Consider the following 27,825-nt stretch of genomic DNA (forward strand, 5'->3'; position numbering starts at 1 on the left):
TCTCTCTCAGATGATGCAGAGTGCCAGCAAGTCCCTCAATGGTGTCATATCTGTCCTTTTTATTCATTGCAGGGTTTATTTTTAGCCTGAAACAACTGCTTCCTAAAAATGGAGTTCCTAATGACACGGGAGCTGGACACAGCTATGTAAGGTATCCAGGGCTTGGCCTGACAGCTTCTCCCGTCTGTCTCTCTCTTTGTTGTGAGTACAGGACAGCAAAGTTTGCTGCTCCCCACCAGCCTTGCAGTGTTTGGGCTCAACACTAGAAAAGCAGCAAAGAGAAACTTGGAGAAACTAAGAGAAACTTAGTTCAAACTTCGCCTGGAGTCTTTGGTCTCCCTCTCTTCTCAAATTAAGAAAGAGGGGGACATTTACCCACCCTTTGCTGCACTCCAAGGGTGCCCCTATGAAGGCAATTTGCTGGATCCTGGCAGGTTTTTACCTGCTTTTCTGCTGCAAGGCAGAAGAGGGACTGAACTTCCCTACTTACGATGGGAAAGATCGAGTGATCGACCTGAACGAGAAGAATTACAAGCAGGCACTGAAGAAGTATGACATGCTCTGCCTGCTCTTCCATGAGCCTGTGAGCTCTGACAAGGTCTCCCAGAAGCAGTTCCAGATGACAGAGATGGTCCTGGAGGTAAGTGCCACTGCATGTCCCAGTTGGGGTCAGTACCACAGCACTGCTCAGAGTCGTGGAGAGCAGCCACAAGACAGGACAGCCAAACGGTCTTGTGCAGGGGAGATTGGGAATCCAAAAGTCTGTTTAGTTGGATTTCAATTAGCCCCTGCCTGAAATCTGCAAATACCAGGAAAAAGCCTCTTTGGTGCTCTTCTCAATTTGCTGGGAAATAGTTTCTCTGGATTGTCTGTCAGAAACTCAGGCAATAGCAAGTAACCTTGCGAACCTCCGAAACATGAACTCAGCTCAGCTGAGCTTTCACAAATCTCAGCACCTGAGTCCATAGCTTGAAATTTTTTGATCCTTTCTCATTCTGTGCAAGCCAGTATCCCACTTGTATTCTGGATTGAGTCCCATTTTTTATCCCACTAGGAGCAGTCAGCCAAGAAACCTTATCAAGCTGTGCAGCAAACGGGTGTCCTAGGTCCCCATCTCAAAAGCTCCCTGTTGGTGCAGCATTAAATCCCTTTTTGTTTTTCTGACACTTGGTTGCCTGCTTGAAATCAGTCTATAGTTGCTTGTTAATGCAACCATTCACCTCTGTGCTGGAAAAAGAGTGTCGTTAACTCTTGTGTGAATGAATGATTCATTAATCCTCAGTAATATAAATCATGGTAAAGGTGACAATGTAGATTCGTAGCATTCTTTCATGTAGTGTAGCTGTAATCTGGGGAATCATACAGCTGCAAGCCCCGATTGTTAGGTGCATATTTCTTACCAGAGGCTTGCAAATATTCCCTCTTAACTAAAAGACATATTTGAAAAGAAAGTGAATTCAGAATTGCAGAAGAAACACTTCAGCATTATTTATCAGATCCAGAGAGAAAATGCATTGCACCCCTGAGAGTGCAGGGAATGTGAATAAGAAAATATGCTTGCTGAGGGCTAGGACCCAAGAAAGTCCACTGTCAAGTTCAAGGTCTGCTGACCTCCACAGCAAGCCTGATGACTGCCAGAAAGAAAGATCCAAAAATTAACCAGATTTTACTCACCTGTCATGCAATGGTTACTTTCTGTGAGTGGTCAAATAACGTTTGGCAAAGACAAGAAAAAAGTAATGCTTGAACTCCAGCTGAAATGAGTATTGTCGGTAGTATAATCACATTGTTGTTTAATAGGATAGTTATTTTGTGCTTGATAGGTGTCAAACAGTTACTAGATATGTATTTATAGAAACCTGACAGAAGCATGTCCCATCCCTGGAAATGTTCGAGGCCACACTGTATGGAGTACTGGGCAACCTGGCATACTGGAAGGTGTCCCTGCCCATGGCAGTGGCATGGAACTAGATTATCTTTAAGATCCCTTCCAACCAGGCCATTCTGTGTTTGCATGACTCTATGGTCTATGTCTACCATCAGTTTGAGTCCTCATGACACCATTGCCCATGCTAACAATGACCCATATCAAGGGTGCAACAGCTGCAAGACAATCTGGCTTTAAGCTTTTATTCTTCAGGACTGGATTCAGCTGTGAGTACATTAGCTTAGGATTCTGATGATTTATTTGGTTTCCAGTTGCTCTCTGCTATGGACTTCTTATGTGACCTTGGGCACAAAACTGAGGGTTAGACCTGCAGCAGACTTTACATAATTGTAGTGCTCCAGTCTCCTAGTGCTCAGCTTCCAGCTAACTGTGCCACACATCAACTGGCACTTGTGGCTTTGACCTCAAAATTTCCAAAGCACTTACACTGCTGATTCAGTGCATGTATCACAGTTTCAGGACAGTCCTTCCCCTGGACTAGGAACTGCAGCAGCAGGAATCTGACAGCTTAAGCACAATAGAAATCTGCAGACTGAGCACTTCTTTGCTCCTGTCACCCAGAGGGAATCACAAGGGGAGAGGGTCTCAGAATGCAACAGAGAAGATATGTTTATTCTGCATAGGACACAGGCCAGCATGGTGCTACTGTTCCCAATTTCTGTACTAACCCCACTATGGCAGCACTCATGAAAGGAGTGGGCAAGCCAGGTTGTAATCTGCTCCTTCTTGTGAGAACATTCAACTCCCTCACTTCAGGCCATAATGTGTTGTGACATAGGGGGGTCACTTAATTTTCCCTGTCAGAACTCATTCAGCTGCTGGAGTTCACTGCATGTTCATCGGCACAGGGAGAAGGAGAGAAATGTCTGCAGTGGCTCCTTGAGTGAGGAGTGGAGCGGTTCGCCTGTGAGATAAACTGCCTGGGATCAGCATTCCTGGAAGCAGTCAGCAGCTGAACCCAGCTCTCTTGTAATTTGAGCAAATCTTAGAGTAGTGAGCTGCCCTGTAGACACAAGAGCAGTGACAAGGCTCTCCTTCCAGCCAAACCTGAGAAAAGTTCACTCAGGAAGGCTTTACCTATCTAATTTCAGTAGAAGGATCAGGACTTTGAGTGCTGAAGGTCTTTTACACCTGAAATGAGGTATCTAAAAGGTAGATACTCCAGCCCTCACTGTTCCCTGCCATCTGGCTTGGGAGGTTCCCAGCACAGGGTGCTGCCTGTGATAAGATGGTCCTTTCTAGAGCACCTCATGTTTTTCCATCTTACTTTATTGATAATTTTCCTGCTGTTTCACATTGAGACATGCTGCTTTCACAGCCCGGCAATACATTGTGTCTTTAGCCCCCTTCCATACAATGTCATCAGTCTCTGTCCTTAGGAGTAAAAGTGAGCCTCCATCCAACACACAGGCAGATGTGGAGCAAAGCAAAGGTCTGAGTGGTGTTAAGGGTTGTTACATGGTTGTTACATCAGACTGTCTCACGGACATGCATGGGTGAGCATATGGGCTTAATTAATTTATGTCCAGAAAACCTCCAAAGAGTCCACTCTTACTGCTTCTCTTACATGTGCCTTATAAGAAATGTACAATTCCAAAGATCAAGACATAAAGAATTACCTTAGACACCAAAGAAAAGGGCGAAAGAGACCAACCATGACTCCTTGAAATATGTAGCTCAAGAATAACAAGCGCTGACTGGGGCCTCTCCCAGGAGTGAAGAAAACTCTCTCTTAGCTGGGTCCTTTGAAATTCCATGGAAGTTGAGTTCATATGGCAACATTTCCTTCTTTCAGGGCACTTCAGCCTTTTCCCCTCCAAGCCTCTGCTCTTCACAAAACTTGCAATAGGTTCATTATGTTTGAGATCACTGACTCTGGAAAATTTGGTGGAAAAGGGCCAATAGCTAGAAAACTTATTAGGGAAGGCAGCTGATAGACAGGGGAGAGAGGGGAGAATCACAAGGATTAGGAAATCAAACTGACAACCTGATAGCACATAAGTAAAGTTAAGCACTTATTTAAGGACTTTACCAAATAACTATGTACAGCAGACCAAGAAGTAATAAGAAAAATTTCCTTCCCAAGAAAAAAGAGTAGCATTTACAACTGACTGACACTATCGAAAGCTGAGGGTGTACACCCACTATCACCAGAAAAGGCATGATGTCATCAAGCTGATATTGCATTTGGCACAGCACATGGGGTGTTCAGCTCCCTGTATCCAGCTGTACTGGATCAACAAATGCCCACGCAGCCCAGGGTCACTTTCCAGTTTAGAAGGGGAATGAAAGTGATGATCATTATGAAGCAGACCTAACAGCTCTCATGACCTACACTTCTGGGTGTCACCTGGTGACAACAGGGTGACATCAGGGACAACTGAACCTCTCTGGTGGCAAAAGCAGCTTCTTTGGACCATTGTTTGTTCATGACAACAGCTCCAGTGTGGCAGTGCCAGCCCCTCAGGTCCAGATTGGAAAGATGGGGGTTGTTGGTTTGGTCTTTCAGGAGAAATAGCCAAAGGAATGATTGGAGATACCCACTGCTTTCTGCCTAGGATGGGAAAGAGTTGGGGAAGACAACCCAGGACAGCGATATCATGAGTACAGGCTGTTTTGCAGCTCAGGTTAAAGGGTTCCTTTCCTTTGTGTACCTTTCTTCTCTGATTCCACTCTGCACCTTCAGTAGGGAAAAGCCTCCAACAGGGCAATGCAGAGTTTGAGCCAAGCAGTCCCAGAGATAACAGTAGCCATTGCTACACCATTTCTACTGGGTGATGTTTGCTAGAACTCTGCACTCTCCATGAGGTGGGCACAGTGAGGAAGATGAAACAGCCAAGCAATCAAAATAACTGTTTAACACACAAGCAAAAGAAAAAGTTACTTGTCCTAAATGATCTCAACCTTAATAAGGAAGGGTTAGGAGGGGAAAAGTTCAAAGTAGTGAAGCTGAGAAATACCTGTTCTGCTTTTCTTCTCTATCTTCTCTACAATTTCCCCCCTGTCTCATACTATCACTTCTAAGACCTTTTCCCTTCTCATCTCTGAATCTCCTAAATAGGAAGTTTGGCCTTCCAGTGGGCCAGCCCCTGTCTCTAGGGATCATGTAGCAAGAATAAATGAGCATTGGTGTTAGGGGCTTTCCTTTTTGCACTTGAGAAGCTCTCTCCAGCAGCTGAGGTGTTCTCACTATCATAGCAGGCTGCCTGCAATGCACTCTGGTATCTTCTTTCTGCTCAAACTCCCTCAGTCTCGGCTCCCCTGCTATTCTTCCCTTGGCACATGCATGCATGTGTAAAATCCTTAAAAAGGAGAGGCTCATCAAGCCCAGATACTTTAGTTCCTTTAATGCAACAGTGCCCCTGGACTGAAGAGCTGGCCTAGCACAAACTAGTCTGATAAGAGGAAGGAGAAGAGGTATGTGGTACTCCCCTCTCCAGATAAGGCGTAGGATCAGTCTCTCTGATCAGTCCAGCCTCTGGCAATAAATGGCAGAACAAAGTGAAACTCCTGAACATATCTGGCCAATTCTGTAACACATGGAAACACAGCCAATATCTCCCTGTGGTGTGAAAGGGAAAGAAGGATTTTGAGTCCAGTAAAAGGCAAGGATTAAATTGTGTGTAAGCCCGACTTTCTAACTCATTTATTTCCAAGTGCTGAAACTACTGCAGCTTCCAGCTCAGGATGGAAAAAGTAGTACAAGATCAGCTGGTTTGGAGGTAGTTTCACTCATATGTTCTTGAACTCTCTTGAGAGCAGATATTCCCATAAGAGTTCAAAGCCATGTAATGCATAGCAAAACGTCTCTCTCTGCTTCTGATGTAACGCAGAATAAAATTTTACCAGTTTAGGTCTGTATACTTTATCCCAAAAATCCATAGGAACCAGGAGACTCTACTTTATCCCTATCTCTAGGTATACAAATATAAAATCTTAAGAAAATGTAAAATACCAGTAAAAATACAAATATAAACGCAAGCTCTTTCTTTAGGCATCCTTTTCTGTTTGTTTCTCAAACTCACATATCAGACATTTTCTTTGAAAATGGCAATGTTTATGGGACAGTGCCTCAACATAATTTAGTGCTAAGGTATGGGTATAAATATGGATATACAAGACATGTTCAATGAGTGTCACAGAAATTCTCAGTTCTCTGGGTCCCTACAAGTTCTCAAGGTGAGAGATGAGGTACATCTGGCTGGATAGGTATGTGCAGAAGCTTACAGTGCAAAAGCATATAATAAAAGAAGTGTTTTGGCTTCTATGTCTACAAAAGAAGTGGCTTTCAATACAGATAAGTTAATGTAAAAAAATAAGGAAAGGAGGAAGGAAAAGAAAAGGAAAAGCTGTGCATTGATTATTTCCCCTTTGAGGCCATGTAAGTAGGTCTCAACTCATCAACCGCCAGCAGAGTACTGGTTTTTAGCAGTAGCACCCAGGAGGATTTCACTTACTGATATGCCAGTCACAAAAACAGGTTACAGAAAAATCCCTTTTTCACACGTGAGCACGTTGACATTGAGGGACAACTGTGTGCTTGATCTTTCTGTATAAGTGTGGCAAAAAATAATTTCCAAGGCTGAATTACCTATTATTGCCATGTTTCTGTCTTTGAAGTCTCTCTGTCAGTTCCCAATAGTGACTTTGGACTGGCTGCATGAGCAGCATCTCTCCTAAGACCTCACTTTCATAGCCATAACTGTGCTTTGAAAGGTACCTTTCCCATCTGCTAAATTATGATTGGGGAGAGGATTGGACTGACATGAATTCTTCCAACATGAGCAGAAACCAGCTGTAATCCCAGGATCTAAAGAATGCAAATGTCTCCTGGAGACATGACAGACACTTGTGAGCTTGGGTTTGCTTTGTTGCCAGAGCACAAGGCCAAGTCTGCTCAGGTTTTGCAGCCTTTCTTGGCCCTGAAGTGTGGAGTTATTATCACAGTCCAGCTGTTGAAGACAATCTCTGTAGGTGTGATAGAATCACAGAATAATTTAGATTGGAAAACCCCTCGAAGATCATCAAGTCTAACCATTAACCCAGCACAGCTCACCACTAAACCATATCTCTGAGTGCCACATCTATATGTCTTTTAAATACTTCCAGGGATGGTGACTCCACCATTTCCCAGAGCAGCCATCCTAGGGCTTGACCACCCTTTCAATAAGGGAATTTGCCCTAAAATTCAATCTAAGCTTCCCTTGGTGCAATTTGAGGCCACTTCTATGCAAGACCTTGAGCAGCATGGAGACTCAGAAATTTCTGAGTCACTCCTCCCTTCAGAAATGCAATTGAGGAAAAATGTGGAAAAGCCCATCCTCTTTGGAGCCATCCTGCCATGCTAGTCAGGCTCCCCTAAAAGTGCCAGCAAGGGTTCCCAGTGTCTTTGTTCTGGGCTGGTTCTCAGGAGGCAAGGTCTCACTTTTGTATAATAAGATGCCTTTCATACAAATGCAGAATAGTTTGGATTTGAAGCGACTTTAGAGGTTACCTAGTTCCAACCCTCCTGCCATGGGCAGGGACACCTCCCACTAGATGAGGTGTGACTTTCTCTTCAGGGTAGGTCATCACACCAGGTTGCTCAAAGGCCCCTCCATCCTGGCCTTGACCATTTCCAGGGACAGGGCATCCACGTTTTCTCTGGGCAGCCTGTTCCAGTGTCTCACCAGGCTCACAGTGGAGAATCTTTTTCTTGGCCTTATCCTGAGTGAGGGGCCCAAGAAGAGCTAGCTTGTGCTGACACTCACCTACTCAGTGGACACGTGTGGTGTTTGTAGTTACCATTTCAAGTTCTCTGCCTTGGACCCTGACATTTCTCCAGAGCTGACCACAGGCTGGGACAGCTGCTGCTCTGTGAGGCAGACTGGGTAGGGGTGGCCTGACATGCTCACCCACCCTGACCTTACTTCAGAGCCTGGTCTGCCAGTGCCCTTCATCTAAAACCAAACCAATCAAAGCCCATGACTGCCCTTCCTTCGTGCCTGAGCTTCATTTGTGGGAAGAATGGAAAGGGGATATGATAATTCTTTTTAAACACCCGAGAGGGAGAAGAGCTATTTAAGCACAAAGCCTAAGGACAAATGGGCTATGAATAAAACAAGTCTGAAACTAGAAAGTCCCTAATCACCAGAGGAGGAAGGGGAGAACAGTCCAGTGAGTTTTAAATGGACACTGACTTCTCTGTGACAGAGATTGAATGACACGATTCTTAGTCTTGATGACCAAAGATGTCCTTTTGCAGCCTCTGTCCCTAAATAACAGGCAACTAGGCACAAAATCCATGGCCTAGGAAAGCAATGATTTAGCAAGGTCCAAGTTCTTCTTTCTTTTTTTTTTTTTTCCCCCTTTCCACATTGGGATTTACCTACATACATGAGAAAAAAAACTTGCCCAAGGAAATAGAGCGAGCAGCAAGCAAGAACTCAATTCCCAGGCAGTTGCTCCTCCCCGGCACCCCGGAGGGTCAGCGCTCCCTCCAGAGCAGTGCTGATGGTGCTCATTCCTGCATGCTCTCTACTCTCTGACACAGCTCCGGTGAAGGCCAGCTGCTCTACATGATATGTTCTTTTTCTGGGAACCCTGTCCGGCCCTGGCAGGAGACACTGCCATCAGCTAGCAGACCTCTGACACCTCGAACCCTGTGCAAGGAGGGCTGTGTGTATTTAAAGCTTTCCTCAGTTCTTATTTCTCTCTGCTCACTCCTTGGGGAAAAGGTCTTTCTTGTCTCAAGGACCACTCTGTTCCCCCAGGGCCCTGCCTTGCTGCTCCCTCCTGTGGATGCAGAATGGGAGCTCCTAGCTCTTGCCTGCAGCATCCTGGACTCTCCGGGATTTCAGAGGTGCTGGCTTACCCTCACGTGGGTCAGAAACTGGAGAAATCTGGCTTGTTCCCGAGAGCCAGAGGCATAGGAATGGCATGGGCATGTGTAGGTGAACAGGCTTAATATCAAACATGCCTCCCTCCTCCAGCACGTATTAAAAGTACTCAGCTTTCTGCCCTGCATGGGCTTCACAGCAACATCCAGCCTCCAGTTTCAAAACAGCTCTTCTGAGGCCAGAAAGAGAACCAGGAAGTGTCAGCCTCACTTTTGTCAAGGACAGCCCCCAAACTACACCGTCAGTCTCTGTTTTGGAAAGGGCATCTTAGCGGTGTGGCCCCTGCCCAGTCCCAGACCCCTGGGGCAGCACACACACACACAGACACACACGTCCCTGCCTGCCCTTGACTTGCGAGTTGTGCAGCTGAGGTGTCAAAACATCTGTGATGTAGTGCCAGCAGGGACTGGCTGGGAGCAGTGGCAGGTGGCCCCTGCACCCATGGGTGCTCGGTGGCACAGGCACCAGCCTCGGTTAGCTCACGGCTGGGGAGGCTGTGCTTTGGCTTACAGCTGGCTAAAATTAGGGATGCCAGGAGCAGATAAAAATACAGCCCTAGCTATGTGAAACCTTTAGAGAGGCAGCCAAAGAGCGTGCTGCCGTATGTCTGACCCTGTTGAGCGGCTGCACAACAATTAAAGCTCCAGGGCAGCATTTTTGAAGCATTACCTGTGAAAGCCAGCTCTGAGGGAATGACCTTTGCATTTTCCATATTTGGGGACTTGCCTTTTAGTCCAAGGAGCAGTGAACTGTAGGAGGGGAGGTTCAGCCTCTCCAAGCAGCTCAGGTGGTGGAAAAGTGTAGTAAGGTGGGACCAGCATACTCTCCTTCAGTCCCCACTGTCAGCAAGTGACTTTTCTAGTGTTAGCTGCTCAGCAGGCTTCTGGTCCTGCCCTTTGATCACCACAGTGCTTCAGGACAGCCTGAATTATGGAAGAACCCAAGACATTACTAGCGTAGTATGCAAGGGGGTACTAGTGGGGACAGCACAGCATTAGGAAAGAGAAATTAACAGGCTCTGTTTTCCAAGAAACTGCCCAGTGTCTCAAAAGAGTAGCCAACTATAGCGTGTAGGCAGGAGTCCTGCCTAAGGACTCAAAACTTCTGGGGCAATACACTAAAAACTTGCCATCTCCTCCTGCTGTTTCTGAAAAGAAACCCTAACATTTTGGGATATACAATCATCATTTCATCAACCAGGTTCTGACCATCAGCACCAACTACAGCATTGAAGAGAGTAGGAGAGAAACAGCAGAGGACTGTAGATTGCTTGGGGGACTTTTCCTCATCATCTCCTGTTGCTCTTCTCCCTGCATTGCTGGAGTTCTGTTCTTCCTCCACTGCTAAACACCAAAATAGAAAGCTCTCCATGGTTAAGAAAAATGTACCTATGATGGCTTTCAGAGACACTCAAATGCCCCCAGCCCCCTTCCTCCCAGCCTGAGCAGCTGGGGAAGATGAGCCTTACTGTCTGTGGGAGCTCTGGGCAGGTGCTAGAGAAGTGGGAAGAAAATCCAGGCCAGAATGCCATAATGTCACTTCACAATGAAAATTGACACGCTGAGACAGCCATCCCTCCCACTCCCAATTTTAACCTTCTCTGAGAGACTTTTTCTGCCATTTAGCAGCAAAACTGACACCAAATGCAAGGTTTGGCACAATCAGTGCTGCCTGCCTGCAGCTGGAATAGGAGAATGGTCATGCAGACAGTGACATTTCTGCTGCTGTATAACCTAGGATTTCAGAATGACCTTATGGGACTTCTTAAATCTTCCAAAACTTCCCAGCATCACACCTAGGCTCAGATAGGTATAGTGGGTATGAAGCTGAGATGTTGGACAGGGAGCTGTCCCTTTCCATGTCCATTATTCTGCGTGCTAGTAACTGCTGACACCGTCCAGGATGAGAGGGTTCTTGCATACTTGGTAGTACTCAAACTTCGCTTTGGGCTGGACCTCTCACATGTCCCAGAGGGCCATTCACTCCTCACGCTCACCCAAATTCAAGTATGGTTATTACGTGAGGGATATGGGAGAAAGGAGGAATGCTGCCCAACTTACACCTCCTTTTCCCAGTGCTGCACAGGGCACAGCTTGGGATCCTATGGACAGAAAGTATGCATTGCAAAGACTTCATGGACATGAGAATAAGTCTGCAAAACATGCATGGGACGTGAACCTACAACCTACTGGGCTCTTTGGTCATGCCATCAGCCAACTCTGACAGCCCAAAGCTCCTGCTCTACCTCTGGGACTGCATGGTCTATTAATGTCCAGTTCTTCCAGGGCAGTTTCTGCCCTCCATGTCTCCATGCAGCTGTTGAAGCTAAATTACATGCTATAGAGATAGAGGCTGACACAAAGGCAAGGGTTCTGGCTGGCCAAGACTTCGAGCAACATGAATTTAAAGGCAGGAGGAGGAGGAGGGGCTGTGCTCTTAGATTACAGATGCCTCTGTCCCAAGGTCCTGAGCCAAGAGGATTGTCAAGATTAGAAACATTATCTGCATTCAAATCCCACTAGCATTATGGAATCAGAAAATACTGTAAGGGGATATAGAAATGCTTGGTACTGTAATGAGTAGGGTGCAATTAGCCAAACTGCTGTGCCTCTGGCATACTCCATATTTTGCTGCCTTTTGGGGTTCAAATATAGATGTGGGAATGTATCATCACTTATGCACGGGTTAGACTCACCTGCTGCAGTGGAAAGCAGGGAAAGCAAGGCCTGGAGCAATGCTCAGCCCCTGCGTTGCTTGCACTTGCAAAAGCCACCATAAACATCCTGCAAATTCTCCTACCTCCAGGCTCTGCCACAGTGAGAATGGCTCCCAAAAGTCTCATGTTGCACAAAGACCTCCTTGTTGTGAGACCCTGCTCTGGAGAGCAGTTCAGGCTGTACTGTTCTCCTCATTGTCTCTTTGGCATGAAGGTTCCCACAGAGGAGGCAGGCTGCCCACTGAGCTCGCAGCTCTGTCCCCTCAGGCACACTCACCACCATACACAAGCACTCTCCTATATGCCCAAACGGTTGCACATCTCTGGGGATGAGCCTCTTCAGAGGAACACCTCCAAACACTCACTCCCACCATGCATACACCTCCAGGAGACAGTCTTGCTAGACACAGTCATACACAGAGACACCTCCAGCATTACTGAGACCATTTTTGACTACTGAGCACTCCCACACAAAGAGGCTTTTATCACATCACCCACGTTTTCTTGACACTTTTACTTTTTTCCAGCAAGCTTCCATGCTCACAGCTATAGAGCTGCACCCACACCTCTTCAAAGGTCTACCTTGTGTGTGCTGCATGCTGACATACATGACTCCTGATCAGTGCCTCCTCTCTTGCACATACCCCTGCTCACATCCAACCACTTGGCTGTAGCAGGTGTCACAGCTCTTCTGCATATTTCTGACCTTCTAACACCCACAAGAAACCCTAACCACCTCTTGTGTGCAGGAGTCAAGAACTAGTGGGCTTAAAGTGCCCTGGCTTTGTCTGGCACATGGCTGACATAACTGAAAGTAACTAAATCAAGTATGGATGCACTGCACATGACTGAACAAGTCTTCTTCCCTTGGCCATTCTGTGTTTTCCTCTGGTCACAGAGCAGCCAGAGTCTCAAGTGGTGATTCCCAGGAACCTTTTGCTGGTGTACACAACCACCAGCAAGCCGGGATGTGCTGACAATGTCCCAGAAAGCTGATGATCCTACAGACTCCATTCTTTTGTCCAGTCAGGGCAGATCCCCATAATGGGAAACAGAAAAAAATCTCTTCTCTTACCACCACTCCCTTGCAGATGTCTGGAGAGCTCACGAGAGGTGTCCATCTCTCATTGCAAATATGGGGCTCCAGCTGCTCTCAGGTGCTCTAAGGTGGCCTGAGCCACCAGAAGGGATGCCAAACCAGACCAGTGCCTTATCAACCTAATCAATGGATGTGCAAATACAAACCTGTGCTCTGCCCCTTCCAAGCAGTGTCATTCGTAAGCACAAGCCCTGAGTGTCCAGTCTTACCTTCATTTCAAAGCACTGGCAAAGAGCAAGGAAAGAGCATTGACACCCCCATTTCCTGTGTAACACAGGCACACCTTTTGCCTCTCATGGTGGCATTTGCCCCTGAAGACAACAAGGCAGGTGGCTGCAGGAGGATCAACGTTGCAGCAATGCTGTGGAAGTTGGTGGAGTCTGTGTCCTCCTAGAGACCTTTGGGAAATGCCTGAGGATGTGCAATTGGTGAAAGGGAGAAAACAACTACATTCTCCATCTCTTCCTTTTGCTCAAGCAAGGTCCCTGAGCCCTGATCACCAGGGTGCCTGCCACCATCCCCCAGAATTTCAGGGACAGGCTGTGTGCTGACAGCACAGGGAGCTGGCTGGCTCCGTGACACCCCATTGCACAGGCGAGGTGGCTGCCCTGCCACTTTTTCTCCCCAATGCCTCTAATTACTGCTCACTCTCACGGAGGCCTGGCACAGGCAGAAGCTATTTATAGCAGGGGAGCCAAGGGGCCACGTGGCTATGGTGACAGCACTGCTGGGTGACATTCAAACCGGCTTTGAGTCTGGGGGAGGGAGCCAAAATGAGCTGGGGCAGGGGGGAGCTTCCTCATAAATCAGCCCACCATCTCTCCGGCCATAGCTTTCTTCTGCCCCCCTCCAGCCTTCTGCTGCCAAGCACTGACAGCTGTGCCCTAATAGGGACATTCCTGCCCCAGAGGCTCCTGACCCCTCATCTCCATCATGCCCCCGCCATCCGGCAGGGCTGGGAGGAGGAACAGCAAGACCATCAGCATCAGAGGCATTTGTGCAGCAGGAAGGGAGAGGGAGGCGGAGGAGGAGGCTCTTACAGCTGCATTCTCAGAGCATCACTACTACCTTGTAGGGTCTCTAGTATGCTTGTGGTGGGGCTGTCAGTCATCCAGTGCATGAGTGGATCCATTTACCAGGGTCACTGCATCTCTAGGAGCCAATTTAGAATTCACAGGGTCTCACCCAGGGTCGCTCTCACCACAGGGCCCTTGCAGAGCGTCTCTCCTTTCCTCACATATCTATTTTCACAAAACAGGCAGGAACTCGATATCTTCAAGAGGCCCCTTCATCAAAGATGGTGGGAACAGGGTGCAGTGGTTTTGCAAAGCTGTGAGAAGGTGAACATGAGCATGGCTGGGCTTAGATGCATTTCTTTAGTAAAAGCAGGGGACCAGGATCTGGGGGCTTACTGAAGCCTGGACAGGAGGCATGACTTCAAGCATTTCATACGAAAGGGAGCCTGCTTTGCCCACCCCATCACATGCATGAAGAAAACATGATGCTGCAGAGTCCTGCACTCACTGCTGCCTGGTACCATGAACTTCCAGAGTTAAAATGTCCGTGGTGCCCACATCACACTCCCCTGCAGGAGGCCACCGAGGCACCACAGAGGAAACAGGGTTTGCTTTGCTGGTGGTACAGGACTTTCTTCAGCTATCCCCCCTGCTTTGGTGTCCCCAGTTCACTCAGAAGCCCTCCCCTGAGGCCAGTGTCAAACAGCAGTGAACAGTACACAGCAGTGCCAGCAAACTCCCTGCTGCAACACAATGGGAAGAAACCCAACCCTTGTGACCTCTGGGTTATCTCAGCAGAGAGGCAGCATGTGACACATCCCACCCATTGGTGCTGTTCAACAGCAGAATATGGGTCACTTGTGTCTGTCATGTCATGCTAGCAGGGCGTGATGCCCTTTAGCTACCCTGTGGTGCTAACACTACTAATGCTGGGCTCTCTGCTTCCTCCCACAGCTGGCAGCTCAGGTCCTGGAGCCCAGGAGCATTGGCTTTGGGATGGTGGACTCCAAGAAGGATGCCAAGCTTGCCAAAAAGTTAGGTGAGTCCCAGGTCTGACATCTCTGGAATGTCCCATCTCTGAGAGGGATGTCCAACAAGCAGCCCCATAAAGGCCAGCCAAATCCTTGTTACCAGGATGGGGAGGATGATGGTGGCACTTGCACACCGACCACCTGCCCACCCCCACAGGGGCAGGATCAGGGGTGAGGGTGAGAGAAACAAGCCAAGACCCTTCCAGAAAAAGGGTCTGCCACCAAAACAAACCAAACCAAGCGAAAAAGAAAGGCAATTTGTGCTGTAATGATGACAGGGTGTAAGTTCAGAGCTTTCTGTGCAGAGATAGTAAACAGGTGCCATGGAGTAACTTCCTGCTCTTCCTACATAGAGACAAGACCAACACAGCAGTGCAGAACCAGAGCATACGGGGAAAACACTTAGTCCCCCAGATGTCATCAGCTCCATGACACAGTGACCCCTGTCAGGAACTGGGGCAGCCACAGCCTTGCAATGGCTTGGCAGTCAGGGGCCAGTCACTCTGGCTTGTTCCCCAGAGTGAAAGAGGAAATCTGCTGTAAATGTGGAAGGCTGCTGCATTGCCCCTGGACACAGCTGCCTTCCAGAGGCCGGCAGTCCCTTCATATTTCAGCCCACAATGCAATACGGAAATACTGTGTCCCATTAATACAACAGTACACAAGTATACCACTGGTTTAAGCACACTGGACTGTAATTTTCTTTCCTAAATTAGAGGCTGTAGGTGCTAATAGGAACTAAACTAAAGACAAGAGCTTCTGCCTCTCCAAGAAGGAGCAAACTACCAACCTCCTTGGCCAGTGGTACCCTGCCAACCTACATTTCAGGAAGCCAGTGCTGTTGATTTTGGAGTCTCTGACAAGGTTGTGTGGCACTCAGTCCTCGGTCCAGTGATATAGCATTGAAATCTGTCACCCTGCAGTCTGTGGTATCTCTATCATTGGTTTCTAACCCTTTTGCCAAGGCCAGCTAAGCCTCAGACAGTCTGAAGCTCACTTTCAGGTCACTGGTGACACTCACATAGTTCAGCCTTCTCTGGACAGTGAGCACAACATGAATTCAAAATCCATTTTCCATATAGTGACAGGTTGTTAAAATCTGAGCTGTCAGTTAGAGCCCAGTATTTACTACAAGGTAGACAGCCAAGCTAAAACAAGTTCCTGGTGCAGAATTTTTCCAGCTGAGACCAAACTGTGACCTGAATGAAAAGTTCAACATTTGGGAAGAAGTTAGTTAGTCTTCTGGCTGAAGTCTGTTCTCTGTGTCATGAAACATCAGTCAGCAGATTACTCAGGTTGTTTCCACTCAACCAACACTGCAAACTGGCAATTGCATTTTCCCAGGAGGAATTGCTGGGATAACAAGCAAGACACTCTGCACTAAACATGCTTTTAACAACATGTTAACCCCTTACTGTTTCCTCTCTTCTTTTTTTCAGGCTTGATTGAAGAGGGAAGTCTCTATGTCTTTAAGGATGAGCGGTTGGTTGAATTTGATGGGGAACTGTCTGCAGATGTCTTGGTGGAATTTCTCTTGGATGTAAGCACAGATAAGCTCAGAGTTAGATAAAACCCCTCAGAGAAGACCTTGCAAACACTTAGTTTGCTAAAAAACCAAGTGTACCTTTGTTTGAAATTTCATCCCTGTTTGCTGTTCACTGGTAGTGATGGCATTTGGCATCTTCCCCAATACCTGTCTGACCATGAGTACCCAGGAAAGGTGGTACCCTTATATGCCACTAAACACTTTATATCTTAGAGACAACCTCCCCTCTTTCCTATTTACAGAGTATTTGAATTTAAGTCAGCTACAATCCATATAACTGACTGCTGTTCACCTACCTCAGTTAGCAAGCTTGTGTGCAAACACTTTGCCATTTGCAAAATCTTTCACGCTTTTTCTTTTTTTTAAAAAAAGCCATTTTCAAAAACACCCCAAAAAACCAAAAAAACCCACCAAAAAACCCCCAAAGAATATCCAAGAACTAGGATTCTCATAGAGCAACTAAAAAGAGCTCAGTGCATTGAAAAAGGCTTATGTTGCAAACTATTTGCCTATTTCCAGACACAAGCAACATAGCATCTCTTCAGTGAACTTGCCAAATTGCACTGCCAGCATGAGAGGAGATCAGGGTCCTAGGACTAAACAGTTTTGGGTCATTTTGTGCATGGGCACAATGATGTACTCACCTTTGTCCTAACTGCAAAAACTGACATTAACTTTGTCAATGCTGAATCCCACATTTACATGTTGCACTTCTCTTTATTTACGTTTTATTCCTAGGAGAGGCAACAGACCAAAACCATGGTCTTTGCTTTATAATTGAAAACATTTTGCAGTGGCTTGGCTTTCCTTTGAAGTGAGGCTTTCTTTGTAAATGGCAAGGCAGCGATGCAGATAAGGGAGGTAAGGTGAGCAGCAGAGCTGGCAGGGTTTGTTTCCCAGGGTGGCAGGTTGCCTACATGGTCACCTGTGGTTCAGAACTGTTGGTGAGGAGAGGCATGGCCAGGGAATTAAAACAGATCCCTAGGACCTCAGCTCTCCCATGACAATGTCTGTGGCTGTGTGCTTTGGATATTGTGACCAAAACACATGCAAGTGGCTTCAGGGACAGAAATGGACATCTGTCCCATAAGGGCCACAGACAGGGCAAAGCTTTGCCATGACCCTGCAGCTGTGGCATATATATAGATTTAGATACACAGGTATCACTCACAGATGTTAACAGTGTTTGTACCAGCTCCTTTCAACTGCTCTTCTTTCTTCTTGGCCTCCTTAAAGCCAGCTGCAACTGCTGCTCCTTATCCCTCATCACAGTAGGTCCCTCAGCACCCATTTGGGTTACCCAGTCCTCTATCAGCCTCCCTCTCGGTGCTTCCACCTCTGCAGTGAACCTACTAACATCTCCCTTTGAAGGTGACCTGCTTCTCTCGGCTCCTCACACTGAGAGCACTAAGCAGGGTTTCCAGCAGCAGAGAAATTGGGTGACCTCTTTCTCCCTGCTTGGGCTGATTGTGACACACCCTGTCAGGCATAGGTTGATGCTGCAAATCACTGCATTACCACATGCATTTGTCATGGCAGTTGCTAGAAGACCCCGTGGAGGTCATAAACAGCAAGCTGGAGCTTCAGGCCTTTGACCAGATCGACGACGAAATCAAGCTCATCGGCTACTTCAAGGGAGAAGACTCAGAACGTAAGATGAACGTGTTCCCCGTGGGCCTTGGAGCCTGCCTGGGAGCTGTAGGGGCTGGGCACTGGTTGTTCTGCATGAACATGAAGGGTGTTGGGGTATATGGCAGCCTGTGACAGTGAGCATTGCTGGAGGATGAGTGCATTTGCAGGCAATTTCTGCTGGCGTAATGCATGAGCCCAGTCCTACACCAACATCTGACCCTTCTGCAAGGTGTCTGCTGGCAAGAGAAGAGGGCCATAATCCAGGGGCTCCTGCAGTAAAGTGAGTTTACGTCACCCAGAAATCAGCTGAGGTCACAGTTACACTGAGAGAGCAACTAAAAGGAGCAAACTGCCCCTTCTTGTGAGCAGTGAGCCCAAAGGATCAAAGAAGGAAGGAGGGAAGGGGGTGGGGAAGGGAAAGGAGGACACACATTAAACACTACCGTGGTGAACATACAGCAGCAGTAAACAGGGCCTTTTGGGGCAGCCTGCCAGAGACATTGACCTGTTCCTCCTTGCTGACCCCCAAGACTGGGAAGAGGCTGTTCCTATGCCCTGAGAGATGTGCAACTCAGGGACCATTCTGGGCAAACCCAGCTTTCACAAGCCTAGAAGAATCCTCACATGAGAATTTCCCTGTCAAGCCCTGCAGTCTCCTCTGCCAGCCCCAAGTGCTCTCCCTGTTATCCAGGTAGTGCTGGCAGTGTGTACCCCACCCTGGCATGCCTTGCCTTCAGCAGAAAGACAGGCATTCCTAGGTAAACAACCAGGTTTGCAGTGCAACAGCCTGCCCACCTCTCCCTTCATCTTTCTCAAACTGGGCTGCCGGGCAGCTTGGGCAGGGCTCTGTGACCCTAACACTGTTCAGTCATAACTACTTGGAAGAAAGGGGGGAAAGGCCTGTTGTAAAATCCCCTGGCAGGCTGAGAGCATCTTTCCTGAACCCTGAGGTTCAGGAGGACCTGGTAGCAGTTACAGTAAAAACCTACCTGCTTCCCACCCCATCCTCCTGCAGAGGGAGAAGCATGCCTAATCACACTTGGTGACAGTTCAGGGAATGGCAGCAATCCTTAACGCTGGAGCAACTCCATGTATTTCCCAGTCTGAACTACCCCTGGACCTGCTTCACAGAGCTGCTGATTTCAGCCCCAGTTAAGTGTGGTGTGCTGGGCTCTGCAGCTTTCCTGGACACTGTGAGACTGCACAGCATGTTGCTGCACCTGAAATCATCCTTCTTTGTAAACTCTGGAAGGGTGGAAGAAACATTGGGCATCATCTGATGGAGTTTGCAGTAATTTGTATCTGATCTTCCTCAATACCTTCTGGGCTGATCAGAGTGTGGCCAGCTGTCTGTGAAACATCTTCTTCATTCCCCTTTTCTCCTTCCAGATTTCAAAGCATTTGAAGAAGCTGCTGAACAATTTCAGCCCTACATCAAGTTCTTTGCCACCTTTGACAAAGGGGTAAGCATCCACACACCTTCATGGTAGCTCACTTACGCCACCACCTGTTTTCTGAGAGCTCAGGATGTTCCCAGATTTATTGTCTGGTCTCAGCTTCTCATTTTCAGCGTTCCTGGATTTTGTGATCTTGGTGTCTGCTTTGACATTTTGGTCCTGTCACAAGATAAAAGGCCATTTCTGCAGCATGGAGGCAGGTCCCAGTGTGGGTTAGAACCCAGCCCCTCTATGTCTGCAGGCCCTGGGCTGTGGCTTTGCTATGCCTCACTGCTTAACACGAGTTGGGGGGGCATCAGTGGGTTTTTAAACAGGGAAAGATCCATTATCTTTTGTGGGCCACTCCTAGGAGTGCATGCTCTGAGAGAGAGCAAACACCCTGATCTCAGCCCTGCCACCAGCAAAGGCTCTGTGTAGGCAAAGGGGCACATCAAGCTCTCTCACCTGTGACTTCTGCACTGCACCAGGTTGCCAAGAAGCTAGGCCTAAAGATGAATGAGGTGGACTTCTATGAACCCTTTATGGATGAGCCCGTTCACATCCCTGATAAGCCTTACTCAGAAGAGGAGCTGGTTGATTTTGTGAGAGAGCACAGAAGGTATGTAGCTTACAGGATGCTCCTGGACAAGGCAAGTAGGTTAAGGTGTCTGTCATTGTGGCCTTGGCTCTCTAGGGCATTGCTCTCAAAAAAAATTAGGATGATGAACACTATTGATGATTTTCCGACCCAGGTATGAAATTGTGAAATTGCTGGTTTTTTCCTACTCCCAGAGATGCAAGTATCTGCACAGCAGTCACAGTTCACCACAATGGAGCTGTGATATCACAGCTTCCCTCCTCTTGCTCTTCCTCCTCCCTGGTTAGTCCTCTCTCAAAAAAGCAGTGAGGCTAAAAGGCAGTGGAGAGTGAAATCCTTGCCTTAATTGCCCATGCTTTTAATTTAGGTCTCATCAGAAGATGACCCTCTCCAAGGCCTCTCAAGCCAAATCCAAATCCTATCCAATTCTCTCCTTCCCAAAAACAGCTTTACAAATGGGTGTATCCCTCTCCTGATGTCAGCTATGTCTGGAGGCAGTCTCTGAGCTCAGGCCAAGCTCAGAGGAAACCTCAGAGGGACTATGAGACTCTGCTGACCACAGGCACAGAGAAGAAGCCACAGCTGTCACAGCTGTGTTGAACCTCGTGTGGGAACAATGCTGAGCACCTACAGGGTTTGATCAACTCAGCAGGAGCTGTGGGTGCTTGTGCTTTTTGCAGTTAGGTTTATTGCACTGTTGTTTAGGGACTCAGCTACAAAAATAGTCTGGAAGTCACTGGAGAGTCTGATACCGTGTAAAAGCACAGGGTTAAGAATAGGGGCACAACTTCTTGGAGGTGCTGTATTTTTGTACCCTTAGAAACACCTTCCAGGAGACTGGCACAGGCTACATGCTGCTCCTACAACTGCATTTCTCAGCAGACAATCAAGGGACCAAATGAGTTTGAGGAAAGCAGGGCCATATATAGAGAGAGGGGATCTCAAATCAGGCTCAGCTGGAGATCTCTGTGCACACACACAGGAGATCACCTCCAGAATTTGAGACTCACCAGAAACAGTTCTCTGCTTTTTCTGAAATATGAAGGGTTCCTCTGTCTTCCATGTACCCACAATTCACTTTGCTGACCTTCTAGGCTTCTTGGCCTTGGTCCTTCCCATTTTCTTTTCCCTAAGCTCCCTCTGTCAAGCAGCAGCCTCAGAAGGCTGATTAAACACAGCCTCTAAATGCTATCCTAATAAGGCAAACTCTTCACCAGCAAAAAATTGCAGTGAAATTCCCCCAAGTCTGAGATATGTCAAGATGTTTTGTGGTGCTTGGTAGAAGCAAGGGGTGGGCCATGTATTTTGCAAGTGCCAAAACTCAGAAAATAATTAAAAGGAGTCCGTAAAACCCATACGTCTGAAATGCCAAACCTGCCAAGGTGCTGCTGTGGCAGCGATGTGTTCCCAGTAGTTCATGCTGAGCTTCTCAGAGCAGAAGTGCTTCATCCTGCCTTGCCACCAGTAAAGGACCTAAAGCCACAGGCTGGAATTAGTCAGACACAGAGATGATCTGTAGATTAAAATGAAGCAACCTCAGCAGCTTCCATGTGCTGGTTCCCCATAGACAGCTCAGTAGGGTATTTCCTGCAGGAAGGTATAGAGGACCAGTGGCTCTCTACCCCTCACACAGCAGACTTTCTTTCTTCACAGACATGGACTATCCCTCCTGGAATGCAAAGCCCTACTGACATCTCTCCATCCCCCTAAAGGAGCCCCACCACATCACTGGGAAGAGCTACCACTGGCCAGCTGTACCCAGACTCTTTGGCATGCCTTAAACAGCCCTTCCAAAACCAGCTTTCCCACTACTGTGACCAGGCAGGGTTCACTACTGCTTCCTCCAACCCTGCACAGAAACTGGGATTTGCTGAGCTTTCATTGCAGCCTCGAGACAGCAGCTGAAGCAGGTGCCCAGGAGGAGCTCATGCACAGCCTCCCAGCTGAGGCTTCCCCGCACAGCTGCAGGCTGTGGTGGGAAAGTTCATCTTCTCCACAGAAGGCCAGGAAGCCGGTGCTCAGCACCGTGGGGTGACTCGTCCATGGCTGCACAGATGGGTGTCCATCTGGGCATGGTGGTCACTGCCACTACAAGGTCTCAGCCCAGACTTCACTCTCAGCTGCAAAACCACAAATTACATGCTGCAGTCCTCTGGGCTGGTGCCTCTTTCACATGAAAAATGCTGGGGTTGGACCCCCATGTCTCTGCAATTGTAGTGTAGTGACATAGAGGCTGAATTCTGCTCTCTCTTACTTACCCAAACCCCACTTGCCTTACCCCTCCAACACAGGGAAGTATCCAGAATCAGAACAGCAATCAGTACACGTGGGTGTGACCAGATCCTTCCCACTGAGTTTCCTTTCTCCAAGAGCTTCCCCCAGAGAACAGCTAGGGAAAGTGTCTTAAAAGCCAAGTACAAGTATGCCTAAATACATAATATGCATTCACCTGATTTAATGTCTGGTTTTGAACCATCAACAATGAAAGGACTTGCTGGTTCAAAAATTGTATCCTTGATCTTGTGTTTAGTGGCTATTTCTTCAATTTCTATAGTTATTTTTTACCTTATTTCTGTTTTAATGCTGAATGAGTAATGAGTTCAGCAGCTAAAATATGCATTGTATCAAAAGATCATTATTATTTGTTTAATTTATACCTGTTACCTAATAATTTCTCTGGGCACCTGCTAACTCTTGTCTTAAGAGGAACAATGATTAATACTTAAGATCATCTATGGGGAGAGACTCACAGAATATTCTGAGTTGGATGGGACCCACCCATCCTTCCTTGGATGGAAGGATCATCAAGTCCAACTCTTAAGTGAATGGCCTGTGCAGGAATCAAATCTGCAACCTTGATGTTATTAGAACTTTGGCCATGTTCTAAACTATTCACGTTTTCTCTACCATTCCAATTTTTTCAGAATACCTGCCGAAACTCTTTCCAGTCTCCTCTTTCACAAAATAAAGAATTCTTATCTGTTTAATCTTCATCAAATAGAGGTCATTCCATACCTTCACTCACCAGTCCCACATTTCCAAGTGCCTTTCTCAGTTGTCCGTATCATTTCTGGTGTGGGATGACCAGAACTACACATGACTTCACTGTGAAGGCTCACAGTGTAGCTGTCTACTGCCATAATGTTATGTTTTGCTCCTTGGCCATTTCCCAACTGTTTGTAACCTTCTTTTGGCCTTTTTCCTTTGGAGCTGATTCTTTCTCAATTTGTGACACCTGGGCCCCTTTCCTGAGAGGCAACAACTAATTACAGCTAATTTAGAACCAATTGCTGCACCTGTACAATCAGGGTTGGTTTTCTGCTAGTGTGTTACTTGCTATGTGTCTGTCCATCATGCAGACACTCAGGTCTCAGGAGATCCTTTGTACCAACTCACAATCATGCCTTTGTTGGTTGCCAAAGAATTGGATATGATAAGCAAATGCTGCCATATTCCTATTTCCCGTCTTTTTCAGATTATGTGAGGATATGTTATGCATATTATCATGCCAAGAATATGCTATGAATCTTAATTGGGTAATTCCCTCTGTCATGAAAACTGGCCATTTATTTCCATGATATTCAATGTTATTAATCCACAGGAGATTCCCCTCCTCTGATCTAACTGGAACTCAGTTCTGTAGCTCCTCAGGTCCTTTAGGAATGACTAAAAAATGTTCCCTTGTTTCCATTGCTTTTTGGGAGGCAAACTGAAGCGACAGGTTACACATCTCACTTATTTTACCTGGTTCTGGCAACATGCTGCCACTCCTACCAATCTGTTCTAAAACTTCAAAGACTGACACTTCTCTTTGCAGCAGGTCCTGGGGCTGGTGACCCCGGGAGACCTGCTCTGCTGGGGCATCCTCCCCAAACAGCTGATACCACAGCAAGCAGATGTGCAAAGGATGTTTTGTGTTTGTCTTCTATGGCTTTGTGTTCCTTGGGTGGCCGTTTAACACCCCAGCCAACTCTCAGCCTGCCAGGCTCTCTGAAAGGCTTCCTGCTACAGATGCATCTGAAAATATTGGCTATGAATCTTTTTTCCTTTATGAACTACTTCTTACAAAAATTTGCTTTGACCAGTCTTGGGGTTTAAATTTTCTTGTCAGTGGTTGTTAGAATCCAAATTTCCTTCCCAGAGTTTATTCTGTCTTCTTTGCTTCAGCAAAGGTGGGAGGCATTTCTGTTCCGAAATTATGCCGGGGTGGAACCAGGAGAAAGGGGGGACAGAGCCCATTAGGCATGTCCCAGGGACTCCAAAACAAAAGTGAATATTGTCTCATGCTCTCAGCACAGACAGAACAGTCTGCCATGTGTGGGACTAATTCATCAGCACATCCCAGCACAGAGAGGCATCTCATCTTCCCAAGCAGAAATAGTGACTGCAGTGACTCCAGCGGGGCCATGGGCAGGGTTTTATCACCACAAATAAAGGCATAAATTGATCTACAGTGCCCCCATTCTCGCATTCAAAATGTGGTGGCTGACTCCAGCCACCAGCCAAGCATGCCATGGTGACCTTTCCCGTGATTCTGACAGTGTCATGGGTGGCAGTGCTGGATATGTCCTCAAAGAGCGTTTCTGTCTTCCTTTCAGGGCCACCTTGAGGAAGCTGCGCCCAGAGGACATGTTTGAGACGTGGGTAAGCACATGTGGTGGGGACCATTGTGTCCCCTGCCAGCTTCCAACAAGAACCTGCTGCTCAAGAGCTCTAGCCTCTGGCTGGGCAAAACATCACCTTTCCTTCCTTGCAAAGCTACTCCCTCTCTTCTGGGAAAATGGGAAAGCCTTGGCTGCAATGCCCAGTGTCTCTGTTCATACAGAATGCTCAAATGCTTTGTGCAGCAGCGATGGAGGGCTGGGCTGGCTCCTGCTTGCTTCACAGAAGGAAGAGGGAAAGATAAGCAGTGTTCCAGGCAGGTGTGGGGCCTGTGTAGTGATCCTGCCCAAGGATGCTCCATCTCAGCTAAGGGACATCAGCACTGCTGGTGGGGTGATTTCTGTGGCCTGCTCACTGAGTGAGCTATGAAGATTGTGTAGATGTCTCATGGAAACTCACAGAATCATAGGGTGGTTTGGGTTCAAAGGGACCTTAAAGATCATCTGGTTCCAACTCCCTGCTGTGGCAGGGACACCTTCCATTAGACCAGGTTGCTCAAAACCCCATCCAACCTGACCCTGCACACCTCTAGGGACTGGAGCATCCACAATGTCTCTGGACAACCTGTTCTAGTGCCCCACTACCCTCACAAAGAATTGCTTCCTAACATCCAGTTTAAATTGACCCTCTCTCAGTTTAAAGCCATTCTCCCCCATCCTGTCACTGCATGTCCTTGTAAAAGTACCAGAGCTGTTGTACAATTCAAAATGGAAGTGAAGGCAGGCAGTACAGTTAATTATACAGATTTCAAAGCAGATCATGCATTGACTGCACTTCTCACAGTGCAAACAAGATGCAAATCAGTAACTGTGAAGAACTAACCCACATTTTGGCCACTATCACGTACAGAGATCTGCAGGGGTGGGGAAGAAGAGAAGGGTGAAAATCAAAGAAAAATTGTGTAAAACAAATTATCCCTTCACTGTGAGTGAAAATGGTGTTTAAAGCTAGTCAGGGACTCTCAAGTGCCAAATGAATGCTGAAAAACAAAGCTGAACAGGTGCTTTACAGACACTAAGGAAGATGCAGTCATTCTTCCAAAAGGCTCGACACATTTATAACAGCATTTAGATATCCCCTTCTTAGCTGTGTAACATGAAATGCCTGGGACTCCAAAGTGGCAAAAACCATGGGAGTCTTTAATACAGCGAGGCAAGAGGTAATAAAACTAAACCAGGAGTTATGAGTCACTTAGGCAAAATAGCTTTTCATTTTGTTTTGAAATACAGATTCTGTATAGAACACAGCTTCCTAGATCCACCAAAGCCCCTCCAAGGTTTTTAATGGAGCTTCAGTGAGACCCAAATTTCACATGCAGTGGTTTCACTTTCATACTGACCATATTGTAAAATAGCCTGACGAAAAGAGTGAATTCCCAGTGGTGGGATGCTTGCTCAACCAGCAGCCTGGGAATACAGAGCTTGCCTCTGCTCCAAGCAATGGGTTCATAACTACAGAAGGTGAGGGGCTGGATTCTGATCTCAGTGCAAGTTCACAACATCCTCACTGCCTCCACTGAAGTTAGTCCAGTTTTGTTTGCTGCCTCATAGGCCAGGACAGAGCTGCATTATATAGGTATATACATGTAGTTACATATGGCATATAGATATATACTTTTTATTTTGCTGTCTGACAATGCTGCTGGCAAATATGAAGAAAAAGCAGCAGTGTAAATTTTACCAGCTGTTAGTGGTCTGGACCCCAAGTAAATCTGCCTAGAATGTCCCGGCAAAAACGGTGAAAACGTATTCCCTGAAGACGTCCACAAAGGCTGAGCATCCACTATTGTTTTTAAAGATAATGTTTTCCACTTAATCTTTCAGGGGGCTTTTTCCCTTTCAGTATTTGATGGTGGCTTTGTCACCTCTGGGCTCAGAAGGGAAAAGAAATTAGCATTTAGATGGGAATTTTTTTCTTGTATTAAAACCAATTGAAATGGAAACCGGGACCGACAGCGGGTGAGGAAGGCGAAACCGATCCATGGGATAATTCAGAGATGACATTCATAGCAGGCAGATGATGAACTGGCCAGCAGATCCATTGGCCTTTGCCAATATCATTCCTCATTTGTTTCATGGAGAAAAGTAATCCACTAGGCTGTAATTTTTGTCCTCCACTCATTGGAGCCCTGAAATGAGCCCCCCACTCAATTTCCCTCACTGCCCATGGAGAACCTCACCTAAAGCAGAGACCCTTCACCTCCAAAATGGGGCCCAAATGAGCCAGATTGCCTCTCATATTGTGAGGTAATTGTGAGCCCCAAAGGAGCATGATTTGAGGCTGAGCATGGTAGCAGATACTGGTTTCCTTGCAAACCATCCCCTGGGAATTGAAAATTTATGAGGGTAGGTGGCCTCAGGCATGAAGGAGGAGCCTCTATTCTCATGCTAGAGAGCCCTTGACCTTTTCTGCAGAGAAGCTTTTGCCTCACATCAGAAGCTCTCTTGCCATTGCCATCATGGTGCCCACCTCACTTTTATCTGAAGAGTTTCAGCAACACTACCCAAACTACCCCCTCAGCACTAAATACCTTCATGCACCATCCTCACCTCAGTTCCCATTTCTGGTGTCTCAGTGGGGCTCTAGTCAATCCTCCCTTTGTAATTTTTTGAAGGCATTCCACTGCTCCTCATCTCCAGGAACCACCCCGACTCTGTCCTTCCTCCCTGGCCCATGAGTAATAGTTATGTTGTTTCCAGGAGGATGACATGGAGGGTATCCACATTGTAGCCTTTGCTGAAGAAGATGACCCAGGTAGGAGGCCATTTTCTTCCTTGTGTGACTCTCCATCCTTCAAGAAAGCTTATTTTCATGTGCTTTGACTGTGGAGCCTAGCACCCTGGCCAGGATGGGGAGCCCCAGCCTACTGGGGTGGGAGCCAGGATGCTTCTGGGTGTTTGTGCTAGCAGGTGTGCTATCGAGGACTCGAATTTTGGATAGAAATGGATGATTGCCTGGGGAAAAAAAAAAGTAATTCCCTCCACCCCAGTACCAGGATTCGCTCCCTAACTCTGCATCCATTTTTCTATGTGGCTCTGGGAGAGTGCTGAGGGCTGGGTGTGGGACAGGCACGCAAGAAACCCGAAGCCACCAACTCCTGAAAAGCCGTGGCATCGGTGCTTCTCAGAGCCATCAGCAAATTGGAAAGCTTTGGCCTCTTGGGGGCTCAGTTCCTCCCTCACCACAAGAAAATAGTGACATTGTTTCACTCCACGGAAGGATTATGGGGCTTAATTCATGTGTAACTAATTTCAATACCCGAG

General features: G+C 47.2%; 1 protein-coding gene across 1 annotated transcript in view; it reads left to right on the plus strand.

Annotated features, from left to right (window-relative positions):
* Nucleotides 1-211: 211 nt before the first annotated feature.
* CASQ2 (calsequestrin 2) overlaps nucleotides 212-27,825 on the plus strand; it is a 36,451-nt gene continuing 8,837 nt past the window's right edge. Inside the window, exons 1-8 of the mRNA XM_063394086.1 lie at nucleotides 212-640; nucleotides 14,612-14,696; nucleotides 16,128-16,228; nucleotides 17,774-17,885; nucleotides 19,256-19,329; nucleotides 19,791-19,921; nucleotides 24,499-24,544; nucleotides 27,262-27,316. Coding sequence (XP_063250156.1) covers nucleotides 407-640; nucleotides 14,612-14,696; nucleotides 16,128-16,228; nucleotides 17,774-17,885; nucleotides 19,256-19,329; nucleotides 19,791-19,921; nucleotides 24,499-24,544; nucleotides 27,262-27,316 — 838 coding nt within the window. The 5' untranslated portion in view covers nucleotides 212-406. The remainder of the gene's footprint in view (nucleotides 641-14,611; nucleotides 14,697-16,127; nucleotides 16,229-17,773; nucleotides 17,886-19,255; nucleotides 19,330-19,790; nucleotides 19,922-24,498; nucleotides 24,545-27,261; nucleotides 27,317-27,825) is intronic.

This window comes from Prinia subflava, chromosome 3 (genome assembly GCF_021018805.1).
Source record: "Prinia subflava isolate CZ2003 ecotype Zambia chromosome 3, Cam_Psub_1.2, whole genome shotgun sequence".
Taxonomy (NCBI): Eukaryota; Metazoa; Chordata; class Aves; order Passeriformes; family Cisticolidae; genus Prinia; species Prinia subflava.